This window comes from Porites lutea, chromosome 1, assembly GCF_958299795.1.
Source record: "Porites lutea chromosome 1, jaPorLute2.1, whole genome shotgun sequence".
Classification (NCBI taxonomy): Eukaryota; Metazoa; Cnidaria; class Anthozoa; order Scleractinia; family Poritidae; genus Porites; species Porites lutea.
In genome coordinates, this window is record NC_133201.1 from 1783572 (window position 1) to 1810343 (window position 26772).

The 26772-nt window shown below is 39.3% G+C and overlaps 3 protein-coding genes across 3 annotated transcripts; 1 reads left to right on the plus strand and 2 right to left on the minus strand.

The window, feature by feature from the left end:
* Positions 1 to 826: 826 nt before the first annotated feature.
* LOC140933655 (transmembrane protein 107-like) lies at positions 827 to 7494 on the minus strand. Its single transcript, XM_073383261.1, has 5 exons — positions 7308 to 7494; positions 4848 to 4915; positions 3855 to 3955; positions 2856 to 2952; positions 827 to 1780 (listed from the first exon to the last, which is right to left on the minus strand). Exons 1-5 carry the CDS (start codon positions 7389 to 7391, stop codon positions 1714 to 1716), a joined length of 417 nt encoding a protein of 138 aa, XP_073239362.1. The 5' UTR covers positions 7392 to 7494; the 3' UTR covers positions 827 to 1713.
* Positions 7495 to 7877: 383 nt separating this feature from the next.
* LOC140932012 (zonadhesin-like) lies at positions 7878 to 20785 on the plus strand. Its single transcript, XM_073381703.1, has 16 exons — positions 7878 to 7980; positions 8821 to 8940; positions 10632 to 10799; positions 11819 to 11941; positions 13049 to 13162; positions 13300 to 13431; positions 13866 to 13970; positions 14406 to 14516; positions 15384 to 15518; positions 15900 to 16007; positions 16977 to 17087; positions 17689 to 17820; positions 18302 to 18436; positions 18989 to 19111; positions 19861 to 19956; positions 20646 to 20785. Exons 1-16 carry the CDS (start codon positions 7878 to 7880, stop codon positions 20783 to 20785), a joined length of 1956 nt encoding a protein of 651 aa, XP_073237804.1.
* A 262-nt stretch (positions 20786 to 21047) lies between these two features.
* Positions 21048 to 25232, minus strand: LOC140941796 (uncharacterized). The gene is made up of 7 exons (XM_073390813.1): positions 25078 to 25232; positions 24376 to 24416; positions 24188 to 24246; positions 23743 to 23862; positions 22826 to 22897; positions 21946 to 22032; positions 21048 to 21432 (listed from the first exon to the last, which is right to left on the minus strand). Exons 1-7 carry the CDS (start codon positions 25224 to 25226, stop codon positions 21202 to 21204), a joined length of 759 nt encoding a protein of 252 aa, XP_073246914.1. The 5' UTR covers positions 25227 to 25232; the 3' UTR covers positions 21048 to 21201.
* Between the last annotated feature and the right edge of the window lie 1540 nt (positions 25233 to 26772).

Below are 26772 nucleotides of genomic sequence, written 5' to 3' on the forward strand. Positions count from 1 at the left end.
CTTCAACCAAAATTGAAATATTATTCACAAAATTGTTGACGAAAGCTAGCGCGCACTCAAAAGAGTATGCGTCAACATCAGACAACTTTTTTTGTGTAATAAAGATTAAAATCCCTGCGCAGTGTAGTTACTTAATGTTAATTACCTGTAAAAATTGTAAAATCGACGCTGTTCAAAAGAGTCTTTTACGACTCGACGCTGTTCGAAAGAGTCGAACAGCATTGATTTTACAATTTTCAAATTGACATTAAACTTTTTTTTGTACCTCATAATTTTCCAAGGTTGCTATCTTATTAATATTATCAGCCATTTACAGAAGCCGCTCAGAATAGCATGTAAAATGTTTTACAATACACGCCGAGAGGGAAAACTGCTTATCGAGCAAGGAGAGTGTTTTTTTGTTTTGCGGAAAGCCTTCGCAAAGAAGATAATTAGTAAAGCGCGCGCAAACGACAGCACACTCGTCGGCTCCACTACCTGTAAATGTTTTGTCCGTTGGTTACGTTATACATGTATAACAATGTTAACGGCCATAGTTCATAGTGTATATTGAGTTATGATGCAGTACTTGAAGAATGTTTAAAGACTGGAAGAATCACTGAGTTACATTGTATTAGCGCTATTTTAAGCCAGGGATGTCTTCCAATCTTCTTATTCCATATTTGGGCAAAAACGTTTTCCGTGCTTCTGATTGGACGGCTAAAACACCCCAGCATGAGCATGCATGGTTCTAAACAAAGTAGGGAAATTCAGACGCTTCAGGGTTATATGCTTTTGCTTTAATTTTATTTATCATATCTTAAACATCATGAAACGAGGCTCGCTATAGGGGAAACTCTATTTTAATTTTACAGCATTCAAATATATCTATTTTACAACTTTCACCAGGATGAACTTACGTTTATAAAAAAGGTTTCTTAGACCGTAAGGGGAAAAGGGAAGCAACAACAAACACAAAAATACATGGTTTTTTGCGCAACTTTCCCATCTCAAGCTCTCTCGCGCGTTTCCTATTCAGCGGCTGCATAGAATTAACCCCATTCAGCAGCAATACTATTGCCACAACAAATGTAAACAAAAAAAATGCCTAGTGTACGGCCAAAAGCTGAGAAAAGAGCCATGAAGAAAAAAGGTGATATTACTGACTTTGATCATGTGTTAACAGGAAAGGAACAAAAAATTAATGACAGCGCGGAAAAGGAAGTCATGTGATCGGGCTAGTGAACTTTGTTCTTAGCTTTTTTGGGGGGGGGGGGGGGGGCGTTGAGGGGAAATTTCAATTACAGAAGTACTGTAAGACAAATTGTTTAAGTTCCTAATAACTTCATGTAGATCATAAGCTGTTTTCAAGCTGAACTGAAGAAGTGAAATTATTACAGATTGTTAACATCATTACAATTATTGTTGTAATGAATAATTGGCAAAGCTGGTAATGAAACAACTAATATAATTATTATTATTATTAAAACTGCTCATCTAAAATTTTTTTCGCCAGGGCTAATGAAAATGACATTCAGGCTAGTACATGGTAGAACTGACTTTCTTTGCGCTGTGAATGAGTTGGTAACAGAAACATTACTATCCCTTTGCATGTTGTGGCAGCGACTGCACTAAAAGTCTTCTCATTCCTTTGGAACCACATTTGTAGAAGCTGTTGAGAGGTTACAAAATATTGTACAGCAGTGCAATTTACAACAGAACTTGTGGCCCATGCTATCTGTCAGCTCGGAAGACAAGAACACCAAGCAGGACAAAGGTTTCCATGACAACAGGAAAGGCACTGAAAAGAATAGTTTAAGAAGATAGTGATTACAGTATCACTTCTACTACTAAGTCGGCCACAGCCGGGTCATTGTCCATAGAAGATGATAGACACGTCTTAGTGGGTCGCAACTCCTTGCCAAGATTTGCACGATGGCTGTTGGCTTACTGTGAGCTTATCTGCCCTTTGACAGGTCTGATCTTGTTATTCATCCTGCAGGGTGTCAAGCCACCCTCCTCACCAGCTAAAAACTGGTGGGGGAGCCCATTTAGTCACCGACTACCTGACCAGGCAGCAGGTTGTACTGGGTTACATGTAGTAGCAGAGCAGCTCTGATCTGACCTGACCTGACTACTGTATCAACTACTATTATCTAAACACAAACTTTCCGGCCTGTTCTCCATACATTTCCTTAAAGAACAGGTTGAAAGAATTATTTTGACGCATTGTTAAAGACCAAAGCATTTTCCCTTTGTTGATCATTTCGTTAATTCTCTTTAATGTTTCCTTTGATTATGTATTCATATTGTTAGGAGAATATTGATGCTGATAACTCTTACGACTTGAAGGCCAAAGCCAAATCATGTAGAACTTCCACTCACCATAAAATACTAAGAGAAATTTGCATTTTAAGGTAAAGAACTGGGAATCAGACTCAGAACCTGCTGCACAGAATGCTACACACCATACAACAATCCTGCTCCTTGACATTGAAATGGGACAGCTACATGCACATGAGTAAAAACACAGCTGTCCTCTGTTTGGTCTTGACATTTTTGTCTCCAAATTTGTTGGTATTTCAAACCTAAGCTAAGGCATTTTTTACACACTAAAACAATCACTAAATAAGGTTGACACTAGAAGACAAAAGAAATTCTATATCAGAAAAAAGGGTTTTTATTCTATAAGTTTTACAGGTACTTAAAAGCCATTTTTTTTTGTTCAGTGTTCTATTACTAAAATTCCTTGTTTTGGTTTTTGCCAAGAAATCCTTTGATTCTTTGTTTGCTTTGCAGATGAGCAATCGCCAATGTCTTGTTAGTGAAGCTGAACAACATTACATCTGATCCGAAGTGAAGTACAAAGCACTTACCTACAGAATCCAAAAACGTACCAGAACTTCTCACAATCCCACTCTTCAAGAACAAACATGGACAATGCAATGGCAGCACTGGAGTGGGCTGCTATTGCTGCTACTTGTCAAGGAAAGGTCATGAAAAATGCACATATTAAATAAATAAATAAATACGTAAAAAAAAAAAAACTTGATTTGCTCTTGCACATGACCTCTATGAATTATTGAAAATAGATGAGAAAAAAAACACACACGCAAAGTAAACAGCTATTACAGCCCAGAGACTGAGGTAAAAAATGAGTTTTCAAATCAATCTCCAGTATGGCATTAGTTAGAGATAAGAAGGATGACAAAGTTGAAATGATGATTACCCTATTCAGACAAGGCTTGGGACAGGGAATTAAACTCTACCTCCTCAACACCTACACCCCTTGAGTCAATTTTTGTGTATATTTTGTGGTTCAATTTTATCCTTGGTTTTAATTTAATTTTCTTTTGTGTTTGGGTATGGTAAATTGTACGATAATTAGTTTGAAACAAAAGAAAAGAAAATTTAAACCAAGGATAAAATTGAACCACAACCATATAATACCGCTGGCCTCTAAGAACCCCTACCCCATTATGGTCTACTTAATGACCAATTATATAGACCCCAACTTAGTGACTTTTGGGCAAATTTACTTAGCAACTTTTTCTGTATGCATTTGACTAAAAAGCCTTTTAATTACCGGTAGGTCAGTCATCATAAAATGAATTCAAACATTTTTTTTCCAATTCCTAGAGATAAAAATTTTCTGGACCCCAAGATCCCAAAAATGCGCGACCCCATTCTAGTAACTCTTTTGAAAATGTCAGTAATCCCATTATTATAGTCAATCCAGCCGTGAAAGTGTGACTCCATCTAGCGGCACATCCCCATTAGCTTATTACTTAGGAAGTACCCTCCCCGGGCCGACTTGACATTGCCCTATCCAAGTAGACTGAGATAAAAATAATTCTATCAGTTAAAAAGGATACAAAACATACTTGCTGTGCCACTGAACATAGAACAACCACCTAGGAATCCTCCAAATTCCACACCCAGAAACACCAGAGTAAGAGACAAACCAATAATCAACCTAAACAATGAAGTATTGTTGTCACAAAGTTGTAAAATTGTCCCATGAACCCTAGTTTATGGGCTTAGCTCCCACAAGTCTCCTACAGCTCAGTGGAAGAACATCTGGACTGGTAACTACAGTGTAGAAGGTCAATGTGCCTACAGGTTCAACTCCTGTTTGAGATATCCCATTGTTATTCTGATTCTCACCCCAGGTTTCTACCACCTTAACTCTTCTCACAACCTTTTGAAAAAAATTTTCCAACCCCCCCCCCCCCCCCCCGTTTCAATTTTTTGGCCTCTTTTAAAATGGATTTCTCCTAGTTATCTGCCGAGGACACTCATAATATGAGTATATTATATGGGGAGAGGGTGGGTGTGTGTTTAGGGGTAGCGTATGAATAAAAATGAAACGACACTTGGAAGAACGCAAATTCTTCTCTGAGTCAACATTCTCGAAGTGGAATATCGCCTTTAGTCTAATGTCTTCTGCCACCTAGATTAGCTTGATAGCTATTTGCGGGCACACAGAATACTGTAAAACTTTATTGTTTGTTAATAAAAAAAAATTGTTGTCTTTGTTTGTTTGTTGTAGTTAATACAGTTGAGCCTTTCTACAATGGCCACCTTAGGGACAGAAGACAGTGGCCGTTGTAGAGAGTGGCAATTGTGGAGAGGTTTAAACAAGATTCAATGTACGGACTGTCTGCAAAAAAAAGTGGCCATTGTATAGAGGTGGCGGTTGTGGAGAGGTGGCCATTAGTAGATTAGTTCAACAGTGTAACATACACTTAATTTTTTTTTACATGGATAAGTTTGCTTTCAAAACTTCCTGATGAAACTGAAAACATGAAACACATCAGCTTAAACGGAGCAAAAAAGATTTTAGAATATTGTTTTCATATACATACTCGGTATCTTTAGATGAAAATTCACTGTCTGTATACTGGAGTGGTAAGCATGCTTTCACGTTGGCATCCTACAAAAATCAACGAAAACAGTATAAGTGAAAGCTGGTAAGATTTACGCACAGCCCCCCACATTTATTTTGCATACATATAAGCTGATTGAGAAAATAATACGAAAGTGCTACCAACATGCTTTGCTTTAGACAAAGAACGGTCGGGCATCTAAGATATAGTTTCAGCTTCATTAGTATAGTAAAACAAATGTAAGAAAATGTAAATCTATGTCTGAAAGGACTGAATGAATAACGTTAAGTTCAGTTACGGAACAGCAGTACGTATGATAATTAAGCTTAACTTTTATAGCGGAGCTCCACGCGCGCGCGAAGCGCGCGTGTGGGCGGAGCCCCATAGCTAAGGAAATCTACCCATCCCAGAAAATTTGGTAATCACGTGACCGACCGACCGACCGTCCGTCCGCACCACAGGCATACCAATGTTTACTCTCACACTTTCTAGCTACTTTTGAAGCCAAGGAGAAAGCTGATTGCACATCAATGTTGTCATCAATTGACAGCTGTCAAAATAGGGTATCCGCTGACCACTATCACCTGACCGAATCGCGGGCTCAGGTGTCGACCCATCGAGGTCGAGTTTTTTTTTGAAGTTATCCGCTGACAATTTACTCGTTTTCAAATGATCGCAGGCTCACGTTTACTTTTGTTTTAAATTCATATCAAATATGTTGTGTTTATGTCAGTATCGCCCCGCACTATTACGATTTTGATTTCAAACTGACTTCAGACGCAAAAATTCAGCCAGTTTTTTTTAAATACAGGCGGGGAAGACCTTTTCTTACCATGGTCACGTGTTGGTCACGCTCCCCGTCCAATTTTTATGCTCTGATTGGTTAAAATTTGACAGGTGAGTTCATGCGTAAAATTTATGCAGCATCTTGAAAGTTGTTTACTTTGACAGCTGAAGCTGACAGAGTTTTGAGTCAACTGTGATGTTTTTAACTGTCTTTTTCCACTGGATGTACAAAATGAAATACAGCTGCTATCAAGAGTGTTCTCTTATTCATGGCTGGTTTCTTTATTGGGTTTTTGGTTGAAAAATGCGTCGCTTGTCAAAGCCGATAATCCGATTTCGGATGGCATCGTTATTGTTTTTCACCTTGCTGGATGCGTACGAGAATTATAAAGGCTCAAGCGATCCTTGTCTTACTTGATAGCTTTCAGGAGCTGCATCTCGAAATATGGTAAGCCTGAGTAATTATTGTATTTATATCTAATTTCATGAAGTCCAGCGGCGCAGTTTATGAAGCTAGTTCATGCACATTTCTATTAAGATTTGACTGAGACACTGATCTGACTTCGTATGAGGTTTGATATAAATTTTCCGAAGAATATTTAGTTATAATTTTGGCTGTAGAAAGAAAGTTTTGAACGATTTTCTTTTCGTGAGTTCATCTTTGAAAACACCAACACCGGGAAACCGGCGGCATAAACATAAACTTTAAGCTTACTAGTAAAGACTTGAGGATTCTTAGACACACTTAAATACTCATTTGTTTTCGTGAATGAAAATTGTTGTCTCTGTAAATGTTCTATCGAATTATTTTTCTTTATTGATTTTTGGTAGTCTCAAAAGTGTAATTTTCATCGCTTTGCCGTTTGTTTTCAGCCGTTCGTAAACATCGCTCGCAGGAGTAGCCAAGCGTACGTATCAAACGCTTTTTAAGATTACACATCGTTATAAAACCGTTAAGAAAAAAATAGACTCAATAAATTCTTTATCACGTTGAAGCGTAACTCTTTTAAAATTTCTTCGCAAATTTGGCGCTTGTCAAAAGGTTAGAACCGGCTAGTTGTATAGGTGATTTTGGAAATTTTTTGAACGGTTTCGCTAATTAAAAGTGCACGCGTGCCTCTATGGTCCTGAATATTGAATGAATGCAATTTGTCTTGAAAAGTTGTGAAATACTGCATTTTGTACGAGGTCTGTATGATAAAAACAGCGCCTCATAGTACTCTTTCTCCTCAGATGTGGTGTATAAAAAAAAAAAAATAAAAGATTAGTTTGCACGCACCCAGATTTATTGGCAAGAATTTGTAAACTTGTCGAACGCAAAAAATTCGGTCTGATTTGTTTTCCAAGAATTTTTTTTTGCACGCCTTATCTACGGTGATCAAGAGCCATCATTGCTCTTAAATGTGACCGAAGACTATTTTTTGGGTGTACATATAAGGCTATATCAACTCGATACAAAATTTGTTTCACTCCAAAATCACTTAGCTTTTCCCTCAAAAGTCACATGAATGTGCCCTTACGTTAACTGATTTGTGGAATACAAAATTATTGTTTGATTTAAGTTATAAGTTTATCAATGGGAGCTTCGCTTTTAGCTGTGGCTAAATATATATATTAAATGTTGCTGAAGTGTCTAGTAAAATTTTCACTAACCTTGGATAAAAATATTATGATAGTAACGACAAAATGTGCGACAAGACTTAAAAATCTTGAAACAACAAGACTCCCAAGTAACATTTTTGGACGTCTTACGGCTTACATTCTCATCTCGAGGCAAATTTTCTTTAAAAATTCTCGACGAAGTACAGTAAACAGCAAAACGCGGAAACCGCCATTTTGATTGCTGCGAGACCTCGCCTTCAAGCGATGAAACTTGTTTCCAGGCGACAAAAGCAAAAACACAGAAACATTTTGGATGTCACGTTGCGTGACATCCAAAAAAACGGCTGTGAGGGAGACTTAAAAAAAAGTTATTTGACTTTTAAAAAAAGAAGTAGTAGAAGAAACAACAACAACAACAACAGACTAGAAAGGCTTTTTATTTCGTTTGCTTTGTTTGTTTGTTTGTTTTTTTTTAGAATTAATTACTTTAATCAATCATCAATCATCATTATTACGTCAATTAATGAAATATTTAGATCATTTCTCTCTACAGCACATAATGTTTAAAGTTTTGTGTCCTTTGACCACCTGGATGAATCTCGTGGAATAGGAAACCTGTAAATGGGAAGAAGATCACGACAAGTACTCTGCACTATCCTTGTCTTCTGTTCATTAATCCACGTTTTTGAATCCCTGGGCATACATCTAACATCTGTAACATATCGTAAGTTATTTCTTTGGTACTGAAACTGTGATTGGAGAAGACTTTTCCATGATTTTCGATCTTCGGCGTCATAGCATGTCTCGAATGATTTTTTTCTCTGAGCGCATTTGCGAAATTGGCCGAATTTACAAGTGCTAGAGACGAACTATTCGTCTAGACGGATTATCCGTCAGACGAATTATATATAAATCCGAAGACGAATTTTACGAATAATTTGTCTAGAAGCTTTATAGGGAACATTGGAAAATATAGAAACCAGTTCCTCTCATGTGGAAACTTCGTGAAAAGACCGTACCAAGTCGTTTCGTCTAGATATAAATTTAGAGACGGATCATCCGTCGAATTTTCCATCTCATATTAGCACGTCTTCAAGACGTGGCAACAGACTAATCAGCCTCAGACAAATTTTGCTCCATAACTCGTCTTAGCAACGAGTTTATACTTGGACGAATTATCTGTCTCACACGGACAATTCGTCTTAGACGGATAATTCGTCTCAAGTGCAAATTGGGCCTCCCATTCTTTTTTCACTCAACCAACAAAATTAGAGCCGAATTTTGAAGTGTTGTTCTCAAGGTTTTTCTTAAGCGATCTGCACAAGTTTATCCCAAGCCCTGGTTCATTTGAATAGGAGTGAGTGATTTCATTGACAGTGCGATTACTATTGATTTTACAATGCTCATGCAGTTGTAACACACATGTAGCAGATCACGTATTCAGGTATTCTCAAGGGTTGGACCTCGGGGCGGAGCCTCACATACAAAAGTTTGTTCAACATATGCACTAAAATGGACACGATACTACTCAAACGTTCTTAATTGTATTGCTATATCATTTCAGCTGAGCCAGCAAAATGCAATTCTGACAAGGATTGCTTACAGGGGCAAGCTAAATGCATTCGAAGAGAATGTCACTGCGTCAACAATCTTGCATTTGGGGATGGAAAAACTAAATGTGAAGGTAAGTTTTATTCATCTACTCACAACAAATCGGAGGCGAAAATGTGCAGCTCACTGTCATTTTAGTACACTTCGAAAAAAAGATGAAATTTTTTTTTCTCATCAAATTCTTTTTCTCGGGCACGAAGATTGCTATCTCTGTCTTCGTAGTGGTTAAGAGGGTACAACCGGTTTCGTTACTTGTCGGATTCGCTTCGTCTCAGTTCGCAACAAACTCGCTACATATTACTTTCTGTAAACGATTGAAAATATTCCCTTGATCGCTGTAGAAAAAAATCTTTTAATACATCTCTCGTTCTTCTAAGCTTCCCCCTCCCAGGGTGAAAGTTTTGGGCTTAGCAGATAGGCAGCGAGACGAATACAGTAAAAACCCGCAACTAAGAACCTAAAAATTAAGAACCTGTTAGCCTAAAATTGGTCATTTATACCCCCTATAAACAAGAACCTATTTAGCCTAAGAAATTTAAAACAGGTTCTTACTTTCTAAAATCATACTAGTACATTACATGCACAGCTGCATTGCAAGAATCATATTTGAAGAAAAAAAGCAGATTGCCATTGTTGTAAAAATGTTTTTTCAAGAAAAATGAGTGCAAGATATGTAGACTTACAAAGCATACTAAGCAATATTTAAATCAGCACACCATTATGCATTATTTTTTCTCCAGTGTTAAGAACCCATTTTAAGAACCTAAATAGCCTAAAATTCCGTTAACTACCATTTATATAAGAACCTGTTTAGGCTAACTCCTAAAAATGTAGGTTCTTAGTTGCGGGTTTTTACTGTATGTAGGTAGCGAACTCGAACGTGGCGAATTTAACAGATCAGCGAAACCGTTGTAAAGCGTTAAGATGGTTCACATGCACAGCTCAATCCCGTCATCCCAACTCAAATTTTCCCTCAATCCCGTAAACCCGATGGTTATTTTCGACATCGTACATCCCTTGCATACTTTCAATCCCGAATCTGGACCCCATTTTACTTAAAATCCCGAAACCTGGACTTCAGATGAGGCTCATCCCGGATCCAGAAAAACCTACTGTGACCCTCTGCTCAGACCTTTGCACAGGGCGAATAGACATAATAGGAATTCGTTTTTCAGCTCTGACTTCAAAGAAAAATACGCGATCACGTGCAACGTATTTGAATCGTTTTCGCTCGCCCACATTAAAACGCTAAAACGATGGAAATACGATTAGGAATACGATAGCATCCCTTACAGAGCATGCGCAAGCTGCTCTAGTAGTATGTACAAGATCATCGCATTCGAAAATCTCCGTTTTCGTCCGTCCACACCTAAAAGAGAAGCCGGCGTTTAAAAAAGAACTCCACCCTAAGGACCTTGAAAACTGAAAACTGAGAAGACTGTTTACGTATGGAATCGACAGAAGACTGAAACGGATCCGAGAAAAATCCCCGTTTTCGAAAATACCCGGATACGTGTGGAAAGTTTATTTAGGTAAAGCCTTCCTATAACCACGGAAGCTTTTAGGTTGGACGAGCACTTTATTTTCCTTTTATGGTTTAGCATTCAATGACTTGCGATTTAAGTTACAATTCTAGTGAAGCAGTTTCGCCTCAAGAGGTTGATTTGCCTACAGGAGACCTGTCAGTGAATTAGTCTTTTATTTGACTGCCCATTAGTCCCTTGGACAGCCTCAAATTCAACTCGAAGTCTCTCTTTTTTACAGCATGGAAGACGTGTCCCTATGAAAAAGACCCCTGTACTTCAAGTGGACAAGAAGTAATGAAAAATTCTCACTGTGTGAGGAAACCAGGAAAGCTAACGTTGTCCTGTAGGTGTGATAAAGGATATTTTGGAAGACCAGTATTACCATCATGTCTCAAGGATGATGGAGGTAAAACAACCTCTCTAACGTGTTAAACCTGGTTTGATAATATTTTTTCCAGGAGCTGATCATGCAACAGCATTTTTGTGTTTGTCTGTCCATACGTTCTTTGACGCAATCATTCATTCGTTCATTCGACGATCGTTCGTCCATCGTTCGTGCGTTCGTTCGTTCATTCATTCGTTTTTCTATTCATTTCTTATCCATCCATCCATCCATCCATCCATCCATCCATCCATCCATCCATCCATCCATCCATCTATCCATCCATCTATTCGTTCGTTCGTTCGTTCATTCATTCATTCTTTTATTCGTTATTGGTTCGTTGGTTCGTTCATTTAACGCTCAAACAGCTAGCAATAATGTTGTACCTGAATTAATCAATCTGTCAAGTACTAGTCAAATAATTGCGCAGTCAACAGATGACCAAAAATAATACAAAAATCAATCAGTCATTTCACTAAATGTGTTCGTTTGTATCAAGTGTTAACTTGTTATGTCATTTGTTTGTACACCCAACAAACCGATCTCTATGTACAAAAAAAAAAACTGGCTTTATAGAGGAAACACAGTTACTGGTAAACCAGACCAGTAGTTTCCATGGTGGCCCAAACGGTTAAGAATCCAAGGCAATCTGGCCGGATTCAAACCAGTTGGCTATTCCGGATTACAATTCCAGCGCTCTAACCGCTCGGCTACTCTGCCTCACATCTATGTATTTCATCTTGTACAAAAAAAATCCTCGCTAAAGCACGATAAGACGGGCAACAAAAAAAAAAGCAACTTGTTCTGCATCACTGCTGCAAAACGACTGTTGAATAGCGATGTTGCGCGTTTTACCACCCACAAATCAAACCTGTCTTGCAACAAATTAAAAGCTTTGAACGAGGGTAATAAAAGGCGCAACATCGCTTTACAACTCGTTTTGCAGCAATGTTGCAGGCAGGACAAGTTGCATTTGTTTTGCTCCCCGTTTTACTAAAGTTTAACCTAGTTTACTTTCGTTTTGTTTGTTCTTGTCTTAACAGCCGATGCGCATGGAAGATATCCTTGCTTGACTGACAATAACTGTCCAAATTATTCCAAGTGCATTAAAAACAGGTGCACGTGCCGCTATGAGCTGATTGGAAACGGAGAAACATGCAAAGCTCGTAAGTATGCCATACTACTAGATATCTTAAATAAGAACTTTATTTTAGCACGATAAAAAGATCAGCATTGCTGGTGGGGTCGTGCATACAACGTTAACTATTACAAGAAAAATAAGGAATACTGAAAGCAAATGTACAATTAAAAATTGTTTGTAACCGATAAAAATGTTTATAACCGATGTTTATTCTATACCGGATACCTTTTGAGCATGCGCCGGCACGAAAACCATACCGGACAGTCTGAACCGGACAGGGCTTCTGTTCACAAATAACAAAGGTGATTTCGGCGCGATTTCGGTAACGGAGCGAAGCTGCGCCGCGCCTAGCCTTAAGGTGGAGAATCACACTAGCTTCTGTACCATACTTTGGTGTAGGGTTAACAGGTATTCGGACCGTTGGGGAAGTGTACAAGTAGGAGCGGGGACCGGAATCTACTGAGACGAAGTAAATAATCAGGAGCGAGGACTGGGATTTAGTTCACCAAACCCTTCTCTGCCAACCGCTCCGCACGATGTTCATTGTTTGTCAACCGACTTGTCCCAGTTCCGTGCCGTTGCTCTTCATGAAAGCAATTGAAAAAGTGAGGAAGGATGGCCGGGCGAGGGGTAGACGGAGGGGTGGGGAGAAAAAGGAAAGTTTGTATGTCAGCACCACGAAAAGATATCGGGGATAGTGTGAACATACCGTAAAATTCCGAAAATAAGCCCCTCCAGGTATAAGCCCTTCCAAATATAAGCCCCCCAAACTCGTAACGCAAAAAACCCTCTGTTAAATAGCCCCTCCAAATATAAGCCCCCCGGGTGCTTGTACTTGGAAATTGCCCACAAATACAAAGTAAAACAAAGCAAAAACGGTAAATTTCCTTCCAACTATAAGGCTAGCCGAATCGATTTCCAAACGCAAATTTCCCTTTATAGATAAGCCCCTCTGAACTGGAATATAAGCCTCTCCAAAAATAAGCCCCTCAAAAAGGGCCTTTGAAAAATATAAGCCCCGGGGTCATTTTCGGAATTTTACGGTACATACTTAAACTGGCAAGCATGTTAAAAATGATAATGTAGATGGCAATGAATCACTTTCAGTTTGTTATATATCTGAATTGTATAGCGCCACCTATGTCCTGTACCAAAGACGATGATTGCCATGCTGATAAAGGAAAATGCGTTGCGGGAATGTGTTACTGTGATGGATTCTATGTTGGAAATGGCGTGCAGTGTAGAGGTGAGAACTGAATAGAATCTTTACTTTCACAAGTTCAAAATTAAGACCAAAGGAAGAGTTAAAATGTTGGCATCTATTGATTTAGCTTGATTTGGGTAAGATGTTAACTTGCTTACTTTCTTTTGCTTTCATAACAGACGCCAAGCGTTGCCCGAAGGATGTCAAATGTGGAGCTCACTCGACCTGTATGGTAGATCCCCTGTTTCCAAAAACTCCGACCTGTAAGTGTGACGCGGGATACAGAAAAAACACGAACGGAAAATGCGTAGGTAAGTTGATAGAAGAAAAAGACTGGTGGGAGAGGTAGCCTGCAGTGCAGGCGTTTTCTTTGGGCGCGCAATTTGCTCGCGAAAACGCCATGTTGAAACTTACCGAAGAGAGGAGGAGATGGAAATCCAATCGAGGGTCCCTTCCCCCCCCCCCCACCCCACCCCTATCATACCTATCATACCGCTCACTACCCCTCTTTTGCCCTGCGTTTCACATGAACAAAATAAGAGACTGCTTGGGAGGGTGCCTTGCTAGACTGAAAGGGTTTAGCACCACAAGATAGGTTTACACGTGAGGATCTTTTGTAAAAATATTATGTGCTCATTTTAATTAACTTGGGTAAGAGAACAATCTTACCCCACCCTCCCCCTACCAGTTCTTCCTGGACAATGCATCACGATTTTAACCCTTGACCTTGAACGTTTTTGATCAGAATGCATAAATAACACACACTGCAATCTCGTGAAAGAAACTTGCTATAAGGGAATTTGCAAGTGCAAAGATGAGCTGATAAAGAACGAGAAAACATGCAAACCAGGTAAGAACTTTTCCCGTATCATTGTTTTATTATTGGTAAGGGTTTTTGGCTATGATCATAAAGACCCTTTTCTTTTATTAGTCTCTTTCGGGAACAAGGGGAAAAAGGAAAAAACAACAACAACAACAACAACATCTGAAACTGAAACTGATTTACACGGTTGTTGTGCTTCTGACTTGAATATAGCCCGCGAGCAAGCTGGGGATATCGTGAAATCGCTCGCTCGCATGTTCTCACGCGGCTCACTCGGTTCGCTCAGATCACCATTCGAAATGAAGAGCTTGTCAACAGGCTAACGTGAATCATTAGAGCGGGACACATGTATCGTTGAGAACCATATAATCAAAGAATTCCTCAGTTACTAACTACCGGCTGTATACTGTCAGTGTCAGCTGGTTTTAATATTAACAACGCTTATATATGTAATAATTACAGCTCCCTTACACGGATGCAAGAAAGACATGGACTGTGATTCTCGGGCAAAATGCAATGACGGTAAATGCATCTGTCAAGGAAATACAACAGGAAATGGAAAGTTCTGTAGAGGTAATTCACCATGGAAAGATTGGGTTCTAGCTTTTAGTGGTACTTACTACAACATATTACTGAGTTCATGTACCTGGTCACCAGCGTTACTGAGTTATGATTGGTCATTAGTACTTCCGTCCGACAGCTATCAAACGGGCATGCGCATGCTGGCTCAACATTGTTACCTAAACTTTTCCAGAAATCTCAACTCAAGGGCGCTGTTTGCACTAATGCGTTTTCAAAAGTGTGCGTTTTCTTTGTCATCTAAAACGCATCGATCGATTCTCGCCCACACTACCGTTTGATGCGTTTTCGACAATCCACAAAAAAACGTTCGAAAATGATAAAACTGCAAGCTGTGACGTACGTTGAACTTTATGCGCATGCTACAAACACACGCGCCAGCGATATTTGTGGTCATCGTTTTCGTTTTGTTTTGTGGCGGTTTCGACCGTCTACGCTGATGCGATTTGTATGCGTTTTCGTTTTGATCCACTCTCAAGGGCGTTTTTCAAATCGATGCGTTTTCGATGAAAACGCTCTGCGTATTAGTGTGGACGAAAGGCTTAAACGCACTGAAATGTATTAGCCTGCGAAAAAAACCGTCTCAGCGGCGAAGAGCGAGGAGAAACGGCTGTTTTGCAGGCTAAATTGTATTCGTTTAAGAGAGAATAAAGCTCAAGAGCTTTATCCTCCGTTGATGCGTTTTCAAACGAAAACGCATTAGTGTGCACCGGGCCTAAAAGCTTTCGTTCTCCATTTGTCACCCTTTTCCTGTGAATAAGGACTAATAGTTCGATAAAGAAACACATAACACAGTGCGATCATGAGAATAACACCCCTCTCCCCTACTTAAAAGCCTAAAAAATTGTTTTAAAATTTCAGAGACACTTGCATGTCCTCAAGGATTTCAGTGTGGCATTCGTGGTACATGCATTGTTGATCCTCTGCTTCCAAAAACTGATCCTAAGTGCAGATGCGAGACAGGTTACAGCTACATGAAAGATGGAAAGTGTGTTGGTAAGTTTGAACGTTTTTATGTAACTCTTATTCCCTCCCATGCAAAAACGCTCCCGGGCTGTTACGATTTTAACCTAAATTGTCTCAGCAGATCACGAATTCAGTAACGTCATTGACCTTCTCTCTAAAGAGATTCTTCTGTATTTAAGTCGCTATCCCGACCGACCTATTTTTATCTCATTTTTCAATACCACTAGCTTCCTTATTGCCTTAAAATGCATCTCTCTCCATCTCTCAACACTTTTTAAGAAGGGTACGGCTCGTAACCTTAAATTCCTCTCCAATTAATTAGGGTGTGGGGACTTGTATTTTGGTAAAAACAGGTAACGTCAGGCTTACTATAATTTTTGGTCAACTAATTTGTCTCTGATTATTCAACAGAGTGTCTCAGTGATAAGAATTGTCCAAAATATTCCACTTGTGATCGTGCACGTGGACTCTGCAAGTGCAAAGATGAGCTAATAAAACAAGGAAAATCTTGCAAGCCAGGTTAGGAAGAATAGGTTTTGTTTTACGTCATCATAACTTATAATATTAGACAGGGGAAGCGAAAAGTAAACAATTTTCGTCGACCATGTTAATTTTCATCTCTTTTGCACTCGAACAGTTTCACATTTGGTTTGTCCCAGGATGCAAACTTTCTTTTTTCTCCCCGCCCCTCTCTCTACCCCTCGCCCGGCCCTCCTCCCCCCCCCCCCCCCCTCCACTTTTTCAATTGCTTTCACAATGGAGGCCAAGATCAATGTACCTCTACGTCGCACTTTCGTTAAAAACGCCTACTCCAGAAGCTACTTCTAGATATTAAAAACACCAATCGATATACTATAAACTCGCGTGCATGGGATCGAGCTGAGAACGTGCTTGAAGCCGCAAGGGGTAATGGGAAGGCACAAGAGGTAACTATCACCCCTCACGTTCCACTACCACGCGAACAATGAAGTCGACTGGGGACAATCAATCAATCAATCAATCCATTAAATTTTTAACCACGTAACACCTAGGAGCTCATACGTGCTCGTAAACATGTACGTGTAAAAAGAATAAATGTAAAAGAATATATTCAATCAATAAAACCCAATCAAGTAATAACGAGCAATGTAAAGTAATGCGCTAAAAGTGATATTTACAGGTGTTATTTACAGTTAAAATTTAAACGCTTTTAGACATGAAGGCTTCAAGAGATCGCTTAAGTTAAACTTCTAATATTTTTGGATTCTCTAATCACTGGCGTTAAACTATTCCACAGTTTTTCTAGCTAAAAAAGTAAAATATTTATGCATAAATTCTAGATAAGTTAGCGAGGAGTTAACTTTTCGACAACAGTAGACAATCATCTATCCCAGCCCTTATTTAATCTATTCTTCCGTAGCCGACCGATTTATTAGGCAATGACTAGACAATAGCTACCCCGTCCTATGGCATAATTAAAAATAAAATAAGTTTTTATTACTTTCCAAGCACCATTTCATCTGTGCGATGAAGAGCACAAATGCCACGAGCAAGCAGAATGCTTTTATGGAAAATGTTACTGCCACGGAAACCTTACTGGGAATGGAAGATTCTGCAGAGGTAGGGATATTAAAAATCCTCAAATGATTTACGACCGATGGAATTCCTAGATTTGCTTAACTCTGTGGGCTGATAGTAAACTAAGACACCATTGTTTGTTCAGAGAGCCATATAGGATATTTCCCTTAACACATACATGTGCAGCCACCACACCAAGAGAGAAACCTTGTGAAATGGGCGGGGTCCGCGGGAATGTTCGTCCTTTTATCTAGGGGTGTAAACTGCTGATTTTGTTATCAAGTAAGGTGTTCAAGAGGCAACGCCAACTTTATTTTCCATACAGGTACTGTTAAGGAATGTCCGTGAAGAAATAGCAAAGGCAGAAACCAGCTGGAAAGAATAAAAACGTTCCTGCCTTATGCTCTTGGAAAAAAAAAACCCACAACAAGTCTTTTTATTCATAATTTCCCAAACGCAGATTTGAACGCCGATGGAAACGTCTGTATTTCTCTCTGAAATATCCAACCAGTTATTTGCTTGTATATAAATTTATGATCTCAAAATATTAACTACTATAAGATGTTATTGCACGAAATATTGTCAGCATTATTGTCGTCCTTGCTTCTTGTTGAATAAAACAATCGCTTTAATTTTTCTACAGATTCTCTACAATGCCCCACCGATTATCAGTGCGGTAACAATTCTATCTGTGTTGTCGATCCTCTGTTTCCTAAAACTCCAGTTTGCAAATGTTTGAAGGGCTATAAAATGTCTTCTGAAGGAAAATGTGAAGGTATGTTATAATTAACCATGACAAAATGGATAGATCTTCTAGCTTGTTCGAGACCTTCTCCCTCACCGTTACACTGATTTATTTTTATAGTTTGTTGAGCAAGTAAATTTGTCTCTGCGATCTAAAATGACCAAACTGAGATATATTTTTGTCCACTAAGGAGACTGCAACCACGGTTTTATATTAACTAAAGGCTGTGCCTGTTCCAGGATTTCAGATGGTAGAGCGTGGAGTTTAGACGGAGGGGCGAGTTAAGTCGTATGCGGGGAAAACCCGGGAAAAAACAAGGGGAAAGCTGAGATAGAAATACAGAAATTAGCATGGGACGCGGTAAAAACTCATGACAGCGGGCTCCTGTGATAGATAACTTCGACGGGTATTAAACCTAGATGGAACGGAACGGAAGAGTAATACCCCTGGTTCCTTTAAAATTTTGTGGAGTTAATATTAAACTCAACTGAATTTCTTTTTAATTCTACAGAAATAAGCGAATGTTTCAAGAAAGGACTGTTGTGCCCGAATAAGACTACGTGTACTAAAACTGGAAATGAATCATACGACTGCGTCTGCAATAAGGGCTTTCATATGGTCCACGGTCTAAACTACACTTGTGAAGGTGAGACATTCACTATAATGGCCTATACGGGGAGGCTCCCCACGAAAGGGGTACCTTTTTCAGGCTTTGGGTCAGTATCAAAGGATAGGGAATTCACGAGTTGAAGTATATGGCATGGATGGGTAGGATAATCTATGGTAAGGGGAAAAAGACGGTAAGGGGTAAGTGTTGAGACCTCGGGCGGGAGCCTCTCCGTGTAAAACTTTGTTAAGCACCTTCCCCTCCGGGGAATACCGAGAGAAAACGACTGGGCAAAAATGTCGAACACAAGCTGCTGAAAGTTGCCGTTCAGTGAGTAGCTAGACGTAGAATTACGTAAATCGAAACCGCGATCACGGGTTTTAGTCCAATCATTTTGTGTTTCTCTTTGCCAATCATTTTCGATTAGGCTAAAAATAAACACTCTAAAGTTCCAAAAGATTCGAGCGTGGGAACATTGCAAATTTAACCTCATTTATTTATTTATTTTTATTATTTCCTCAAAATGACTGGACTATTTGAATGTTTCGCTCGTATATGTTATGATTAGGATGTGTCAATTGTTATACACAGACATTGATGAATGCAAGCATGCTAACACTTGCTTGGCCAATTCCCAGTGTAAAAACACAGAAGGCAGCTATGACTGTATTTGCAAAACTGGATTTAAAAAAAGCAAGACCGGCAAATGCGTTGGTAAGTATCCCACTGTGTTCTCGTTGATGCTGTGCTGTCACGTTGGGGTGTTCAATGACTGACAGATTGGCTGAACGTAAATGGGGAACGCTTTTTCTTGTGCGAGGAGTGAGGAGGGCGAGACACAGAGGCGTGACACATGCCTTCACTCGTGGCGCGTGTCTAGCGCTCCACGCCCGCTTCGTACTTCGTTCGTTTGAAAAAACGCGCGAAAAAAGGAATAGTGCCTGTTCTGCAGGCTGGTACCCAGCTTCCCCAGGAATCGTTAGGCATTGCAAAGCCGAATGAGGCCGACACTGTGCGGTGTCAACCTCGTTCCCACGGAGTGTAAAGAGAGTAGAAACGCGGGAAAGAGTTGAGTATAGTGACTAATTTTAAGGAAAATAAGAAAGAAGAAATCGGAATGAGTGAGCAGTGGGGGCTTGTCTCCTGGATTCGGTTTAACCACAACCCTGACGTTAATTGTAAACAAAAAAGATTACATCGTCCCATAGACGTAACCGCTATGGAAGAGCTAACAAAACGACGCAGATTTCTTCATGACAATAGTGGCTCTACAGCTTAAAGACTTAATACCATGGAGAAGAGTATCTGGCGGCCATGCACGTCCGCATTGCTCTGTATTGCCCTAAAATCAACCCCAGTCAAACAGGAAAAAAACAGCAACAACTACAAAACAAACTACAAAGTAGTAAAAACTATGGAATTAGAATGTCGTCTGAGCGAATGATGTCACTCAAATATTTCAGAAAATTGCAATTGTACAAGTCACGCAGATTGCCATCACGGAAAGTGCCAATGTGCTAAAGGATACGAAATGAATGAAGAAGGGCATTGTGTACAACGTAAGTAAAAACTAATATATTATTACAGCTGTTTCGGATCTGAACACGCGACCTGCAATGTCAAAAGCGTCTTTACATTTTGGGTTTTTCTGCGACGTCAAGCAAAATTTAGAGCCGGCCTCGGCGCCTATAAGTTTTTGCGTTCTGCGTCTTGCCGATCGGGACTATTTGTACTTTGATGTTTAACGGTGTAATGTAAACTTTACATATTTTTGCTTTCAAATTTTTTTAACCTTCTTAATGAAACAAGCAAGTTTAGATTCCGAAGGTGAAGACGACTGCGGAATAGTTCTATAGAGCTTCCATATCCAGAAGAAACACAGACATGGGAGGGTGAAAACGAATCGGTACGTTCCCGCCAACATTTAGTTTTGCAGCTTCTTCTCGTTATTACCGCCTTTATTTGAGAAACAAGGATTGGGTGCTATGGTAACGGTTTGATTGAGGTCGAAGAAAAACCCAAATCCTAAAACGTTTTTGACGTAACATCTTAATGATATCAAGCGTGGAATCATTGTGTTAACGTTGTATCAATTTAAGTTTCTAGGAATCTGCCCACCTACCCCTCCCCTAACCCAACATTTTGCCCTAAGTGAGACGCAAATGTTAACGTTGAGTTAAGGGAGGGGTGGGTGGGCAGTTTCCCAGAAACCTAAATTAATCATTAACGTTTGTCCTTTTTGTCACAGTTTCAGGTCCTCGGACAAGTCATCAAAGGCAACCAGGACAGTGGGAAGTGGGAACTAATTTATCTCCATCCTCTTGTGTGACAAGTCACGTGATCGTTCTTATTATGCCTCTACTTTGTTACCAAGTCTTTGCGCTATGACTAGGCAGCCCCGCCTTCTTATCGCTGTGAGACACAACCAAAGGATGCCTATGAAACTATTTTTTTGTGTGCATATAACCTTGAACTGATGCAAGATTTCCACAAATTCCTTTTAGGGGCCGATGGCTCTAACGAAACAAACTCTCGTGTGGATGTTTAACACATTTAATGCAATCGTGAATGAAACTCTAATTAGTGATAATTGCTCATTCGATTACTGGTATCTTTGATGAATGTTAAAAAAATATACTTCTTTTCTTTACATGAAGTTTTGCGGACACCCAAAGAACCACAACTACAAAACAAGCGGACAAACCCACGGCTGTTAATTTCGGAAAACAATGATCAGTTTACTGCAGATGGGGAAATTAAATAAAAGACCACAATTTGTTATCATAAAACGCGTTTTGTGTTTATTATCTGTGGTCAGATATTGTCTTATTATTGTTAAGAGCCCTCTGTGCATCTTTCAGGAGTACTTTTGAACAGTTCAGCATAAACTTGATTTCTTCATCTGTAGGGTTAGCGTGTGCTCTCCATCTAACAAGCCCGTTACAATCGACTAACAATGCGTGTCCAACAATTGTGTTCTCCAGAAATTTTTCTTTGATTGGTTTTGTGTTACCAGTAAAGCAAAGAAAGGTATCCTAAAAATACAATATAACAACTGTCATTTAATAACTCGAGAACGCCCGAAATTCCCCCCGAAACCGCCCATGTTAAACAAAACCTTTCTACCGATTTTAAAAAGGCTTGATAGCCCATGCGCATTTAACAACATACCCTCGTGACGAATTTTTAAAAAATATAGGCTATAATTTTCATGGTCACTATGATGATCACTGCTGGGCTTCATATGGCGTTTCATCGTGTTCATAGCGCGTTTTTGCTGTACACTGATCCTTATACAGGCAGATGTTTACAAAGCAATCAAGTTTTTGTGTCACTCAGCTTATAAATTATGTATACTGGCGGAGTGCTGTGTTAAGGCACATTTGCGCGCAGTTTTCAAGTAAATCATTTTCATGCAAGATCACCGAAGGCGCCGTGCCCCTTGTGGCTGTAAGAACCACCATGTAAACCACAACGTAGCTCTTCGCTTCTGAAAGAAGTTTATAAAGATTATACACGTTTAAATCATATACACTCTGTCAACTTACATGTCTCTCTGACGCTCTTTGTTTCCTTAAATTCTTTTCAAGAAATCTACTAAATGGTTTGAAGAACAGTCCGTCCACGACGTTTATCTGCAAACAATTAAAAATAACACAATCAGAGCAAGGGGAAATCCTTGCCTTGCTTTTCCTTATACTAGAGGTGAGGAGCAAGGGCGGTACAGTAGTGAGAGCACTAGCCTCCTAAATGTACCCATGTGGCCCAGGGTTCAAATCCCAGCATCAACCCCATAAAATTAATGTGGGTTGATTTTGTTTTTTCTTTCCTTGCTCCGAGTGGTTTTTCTCCTCTAGCAGGTACTCTGGTTTTCCCCTCTCGTCAAAAACCAACATTTCCAAATTCCAACTCGACCAGGAATCAGGTACACGAAGAACCGCCAAGTAGAAGAGCTACCTCTAAATCTTTATTTCTCTGTTTATCTGTGATTTTACACTTTCAGACAGTTTCTTCAACCTACTGCGGTCAACTCCCGCCTTATGGACACTTCATTATTGCACACACAAAGATGATAGTGATAGCAGCTAAATCCCCGGCAAAAGTAATTTACAGACATTTTTCTTCCACTATTTTGTGTGTCACTAACTCATGTCCTAAGGATATCCTCAATCATGAAAGTTGACCTTATATCATACTTTTGATAAAATTACTGTCATTTTGTGCAGTAAATGCTAAAAAAGTAATAGCTGATCGTTCTTCCTGCACATTCAAGTTTACACAAGCCCCACAGGATTGAATATTGCATCAGTTTTTAGCCTTCATTTACACCAGGGTTTGAATCCCAGTCAAGCCAAAATTTGATGTGATGTCCTTTTTATTGCATTGCTGTCAAAATATAAAACTTGTCACTCACACATGAACAAGTACCTCATAATGTTGGGCGAGAGGTTCTTCATGAAATTTTTCCACAAATGGAAGTCTATACTTATCACACATAGCCTGAAAACATAAAGGAATATTTAGTCAAATTTGCTAATCCTGCTGAGGTTTAAAAAACAATCCCTCTAATTTGCATAAGAAAACAACAAACTGACGGATTCTGGTAGTTGATGTAAAATGACATGTATCATCGTGAAATTTTCCTATTGTGAGATAAATGTCCAAACGTCTAAACAGATCTTGAAACAGGATAGTGTTCATCTGGTGTTATGGTTAATCCATTTCTCAATTTTCTTGGAACTGAGCCCTGATCAGTTTGCATGTTAAGCAGTCCTGATGTATCATAGTGTGTCATCAAAAAAATGTTCTTATTCAGAAAAAATCTCTAGCGAAGAACAACTTGTATCATCCAATTACTGTAAAATTCTGAAAATAAGCCCCTCCTTATATAAGCCCCCCAAACTCATAACGCAAAAAACCCTCCGTTAAAAAGCCCCTACAAATATAAGCCCCCCGAGGGCTTGTACAAGGAAAATTGCCCTCAAATACAAAATAAAACAAAGTAGAAATGGTAAATTTCCTTCCAACTATAAGGCTAGCCCAATCGATTTTGAAACGCAAATTTTCCTCCATAGAAAAGCCCCTTCGAATGTAAGCCCTTCCAAAAATAAGCCCCTCAAAAAGGGCCTTTGAAAAATATAAGCCCTGGGGCTTATTTTCAGAATTTTACGGTAATGTAAGTTGCCACGACAACACCCTCTATTAGAAAAATAGTGACAATTTCTTTACTTTGCCTATATAAATAGATTAGGTTAATGCACCACTGCTGCCAAAACTGTAAATAACAATGTAATGGGAAACCTTGATTACGAAGTACAGTGCATTTCATAGCACATCAGCCATACCTCACCGAATGCTCGGAACCAGAACAACACCAAGGTAACCTTGCCATGAAAAACTTTCTGCAAATCAACTTCTTTCTTTGCTAAGTTTCTAGCTTTAAGTTCAGGAAAAGGAGATGAATCCTGTAATGAAATAAAGTGAAAACAGAAACATTAATGACTTATGCAGCCAACTTAATTTTACATTTTTGTTGACCCAAGAGTGATCAACATCAATTTTCTCCCAAAATATCACTGCACCATTAAGTAAAAAGGTGACGAGAATTACTAAAAATTCTCCCCCAAAATAGAAACACATTCTCTTGATCTTTTATTAAATTCTTAATAAGTCTTTAAGAAAATGTATAGAGATCAGTCTGGGAATTTGTATGTGCATATTGGGGCCTAAAGTGTCAAGTATGTTACAGCACCAGTTCATTATGATCACTTCCATGGTCAATCATCTTACCTTAGGTTCACTGGGTGTTCCAAGAGCAAAGAATCTTTTGCCACCATCCTTCCGAAATTCTTAACAAAGAAATATAGCTCATTGAATCTAATGCATTTCACAAGAAAGTAGTTTATTTAGGTCAAAAAAGTATGGTGGGACCACATTAAATTGAAATAAACCAAATGATGTCTAATTTTCTGGCTTACCACGGAGATCAGCAAAGTATCCTTTTGTAATCTCTTTGACTCTGCATAAAATAAAATTGACTTCTTATCTACTTGCATTACATGTACAAAATTTGAAGCTAAATGCCAGCTTTTGAGGCTTTACTTGGTGGCCAATAGGACATTTCGGAGTTACCCTAAGCCGCTATTTCAAAGGGAGGCCAAGATTGTGCAAAGTCATTGTAATGAAAATGATTTTTTTATTCTCCAGCAAATGAACTCATTAACACAAGAAAGGTTTTGTACTTACCCTTGTTTTCAAAGTGAGGGTTTTTAAGCAAATGCCCGCAGTAACCGTTGGGTTGGAGGGGGGGGGGGGGGGGGGCTGGCTGGTTGCAGCTGGAATTGACTAATGCATTAACAAACAATGAAAGTTTATTCTATAACTGCTTATCGAATTTCTTTTTAAAATAACCATCAACTTTAGGATCAAAATTTAGCGGGTGGCTGAAAGTCTAAGTGCAATATCATGAATTCATGTACCAACCCCTACCCACTAAACCCCCGATAGTATACCAGTAAGGACTAATGCGCATGGTTGGTGCCTCTTTGTATTCTATTAGAACTTCTTCCGATGTAATAAAGGGTAATCAATCAACGGTTCACTCAGTCTTAATGGCAATATCGACAATACCATATTAACCCACTGATATGCTCAGTTTTTCAATGTTCAACTTAACTTACATTTCCTTCCTCTCTTCCTTTCGACGAATTTTCTTGTCTATCTTTTCATTTCCCGCTGCAGCTGCCTTCGTAACAAGGCTTCTTTGCACGAGACTTACAAGAAAATATGACTTATCCAAGTGCAGAGATCTCCTCCACAAGACCGCCATTTTGAAAACTGCTGCCAAATTCACAATGTATTTTATGTAACTCTTCCTCAAATGTCGCGTAAGCTGGTGCCCAGTATTTTGAGCCCGCCCTGTGCTGTTCGGGTTGCATCTTATCTTAGAGCGAATTCGTTACTTCACCCTTCAGCTAATTAAGGTAAGGAAAACTACCGTCAATGAACTATCGTATGTTAGAAGGATCACTTATAGAGTACTGGGCAGGATTCGCGCACTTCGTTGCATTGTTTTTTCCCAACCTTCAGCTGTAAAATGTGGAGAACACATGACTTGGCACATCCCCCTAGTTTTACCGATCATACTTGCATCCCATAATCGGTAATAATATTGGCGGTTATTTTCTTGGAGAAGATCGAAAGTTTTTTTCTCCGCTGGGAACTGGGCATGAACTCCATTTTCATGCAAGTCTTTGTATTGTATTGTATTGATCACCATCATCAAGGCCACTAGCTGTGTTCCGGGAAGGGTACTTCCTACTCAGTCTAGTCTGTGTAGTGGTGATAGGCTAATGGGGATGTGCCGCTGGATGGAGTCGCATTTTTATGACTGGATTGACCATAATGGGGTTACTTTTTCAAAAGAGTTACTAGAATGGGGTAGCACATTTTCAGGATTTTGGTGTTAATGGAAGCATTTTGGCATCTTATGATCTAGGAAAATTTCAATCAGCACATCAATATTACTTAGACTACATTGTCACCAGCTTAGTCCCTGGCATCCTTGGCTCGGTCAAACCTGGACTCTACTCTTGCTTTGATGTCATTGAGAGAGACTCTCCAAGAACACCCTTTCTCCACCCTTTCCCAGACTTCACGCAGGCAATGAGGCAATTTGGAGAGAATGCTTAGGGACTGGGCTGCTTAGTCACCAGTAATATTGTAAAGCAAAAACCGAATTTACCCAGTTTCAGAAGTTATATAATATCAGTGTTGCAAATAATATTCAGATTTTATTGCCAATCTTTGTTACAGATTCTGAAAGGTGAAAGTCTTGGTAGTCCAAACTTCCACATCTGTGTCTGTCAGGGCAGGCTCTTTTTCCCGTCGAGCCACCCAAGGCTCTAGCATACATATAACTGGAACATTTAGTTTGTTATCTAACCGAAACAACACAGATGTCATTTAAATGTAATTACTGTGGTAAGTGTTTTGGCGAGGAAGTTCATCTACGAGAACATCAAAAAATATGCGTCACCACAAAAACACAAAAGCCTTATAAATGTGACCAGTGTGACAAATGTTATGGACAAGTAGGGCATCTGAACAGACATATATTGACACACAAAAAGGAGAAGTCTTTTATATGTGATCAGTGTTGCAAATCCTTTAGTGATCGTGATCAGTTGAAAAGACATATGCGTAGCCATAGTGATGACAAGCCATATAAGTGTGACGAGTGTGGCAAGTGTTATAAGCAAGCAGCACATCTTAATTACCATAAAATATCTCACAATCGAATTCAAAAGACACTCCATAAATGCAATGTATGCGAAAAATGTTTTGGCACAAGTGGAGCTTTAAAAAATCACAAA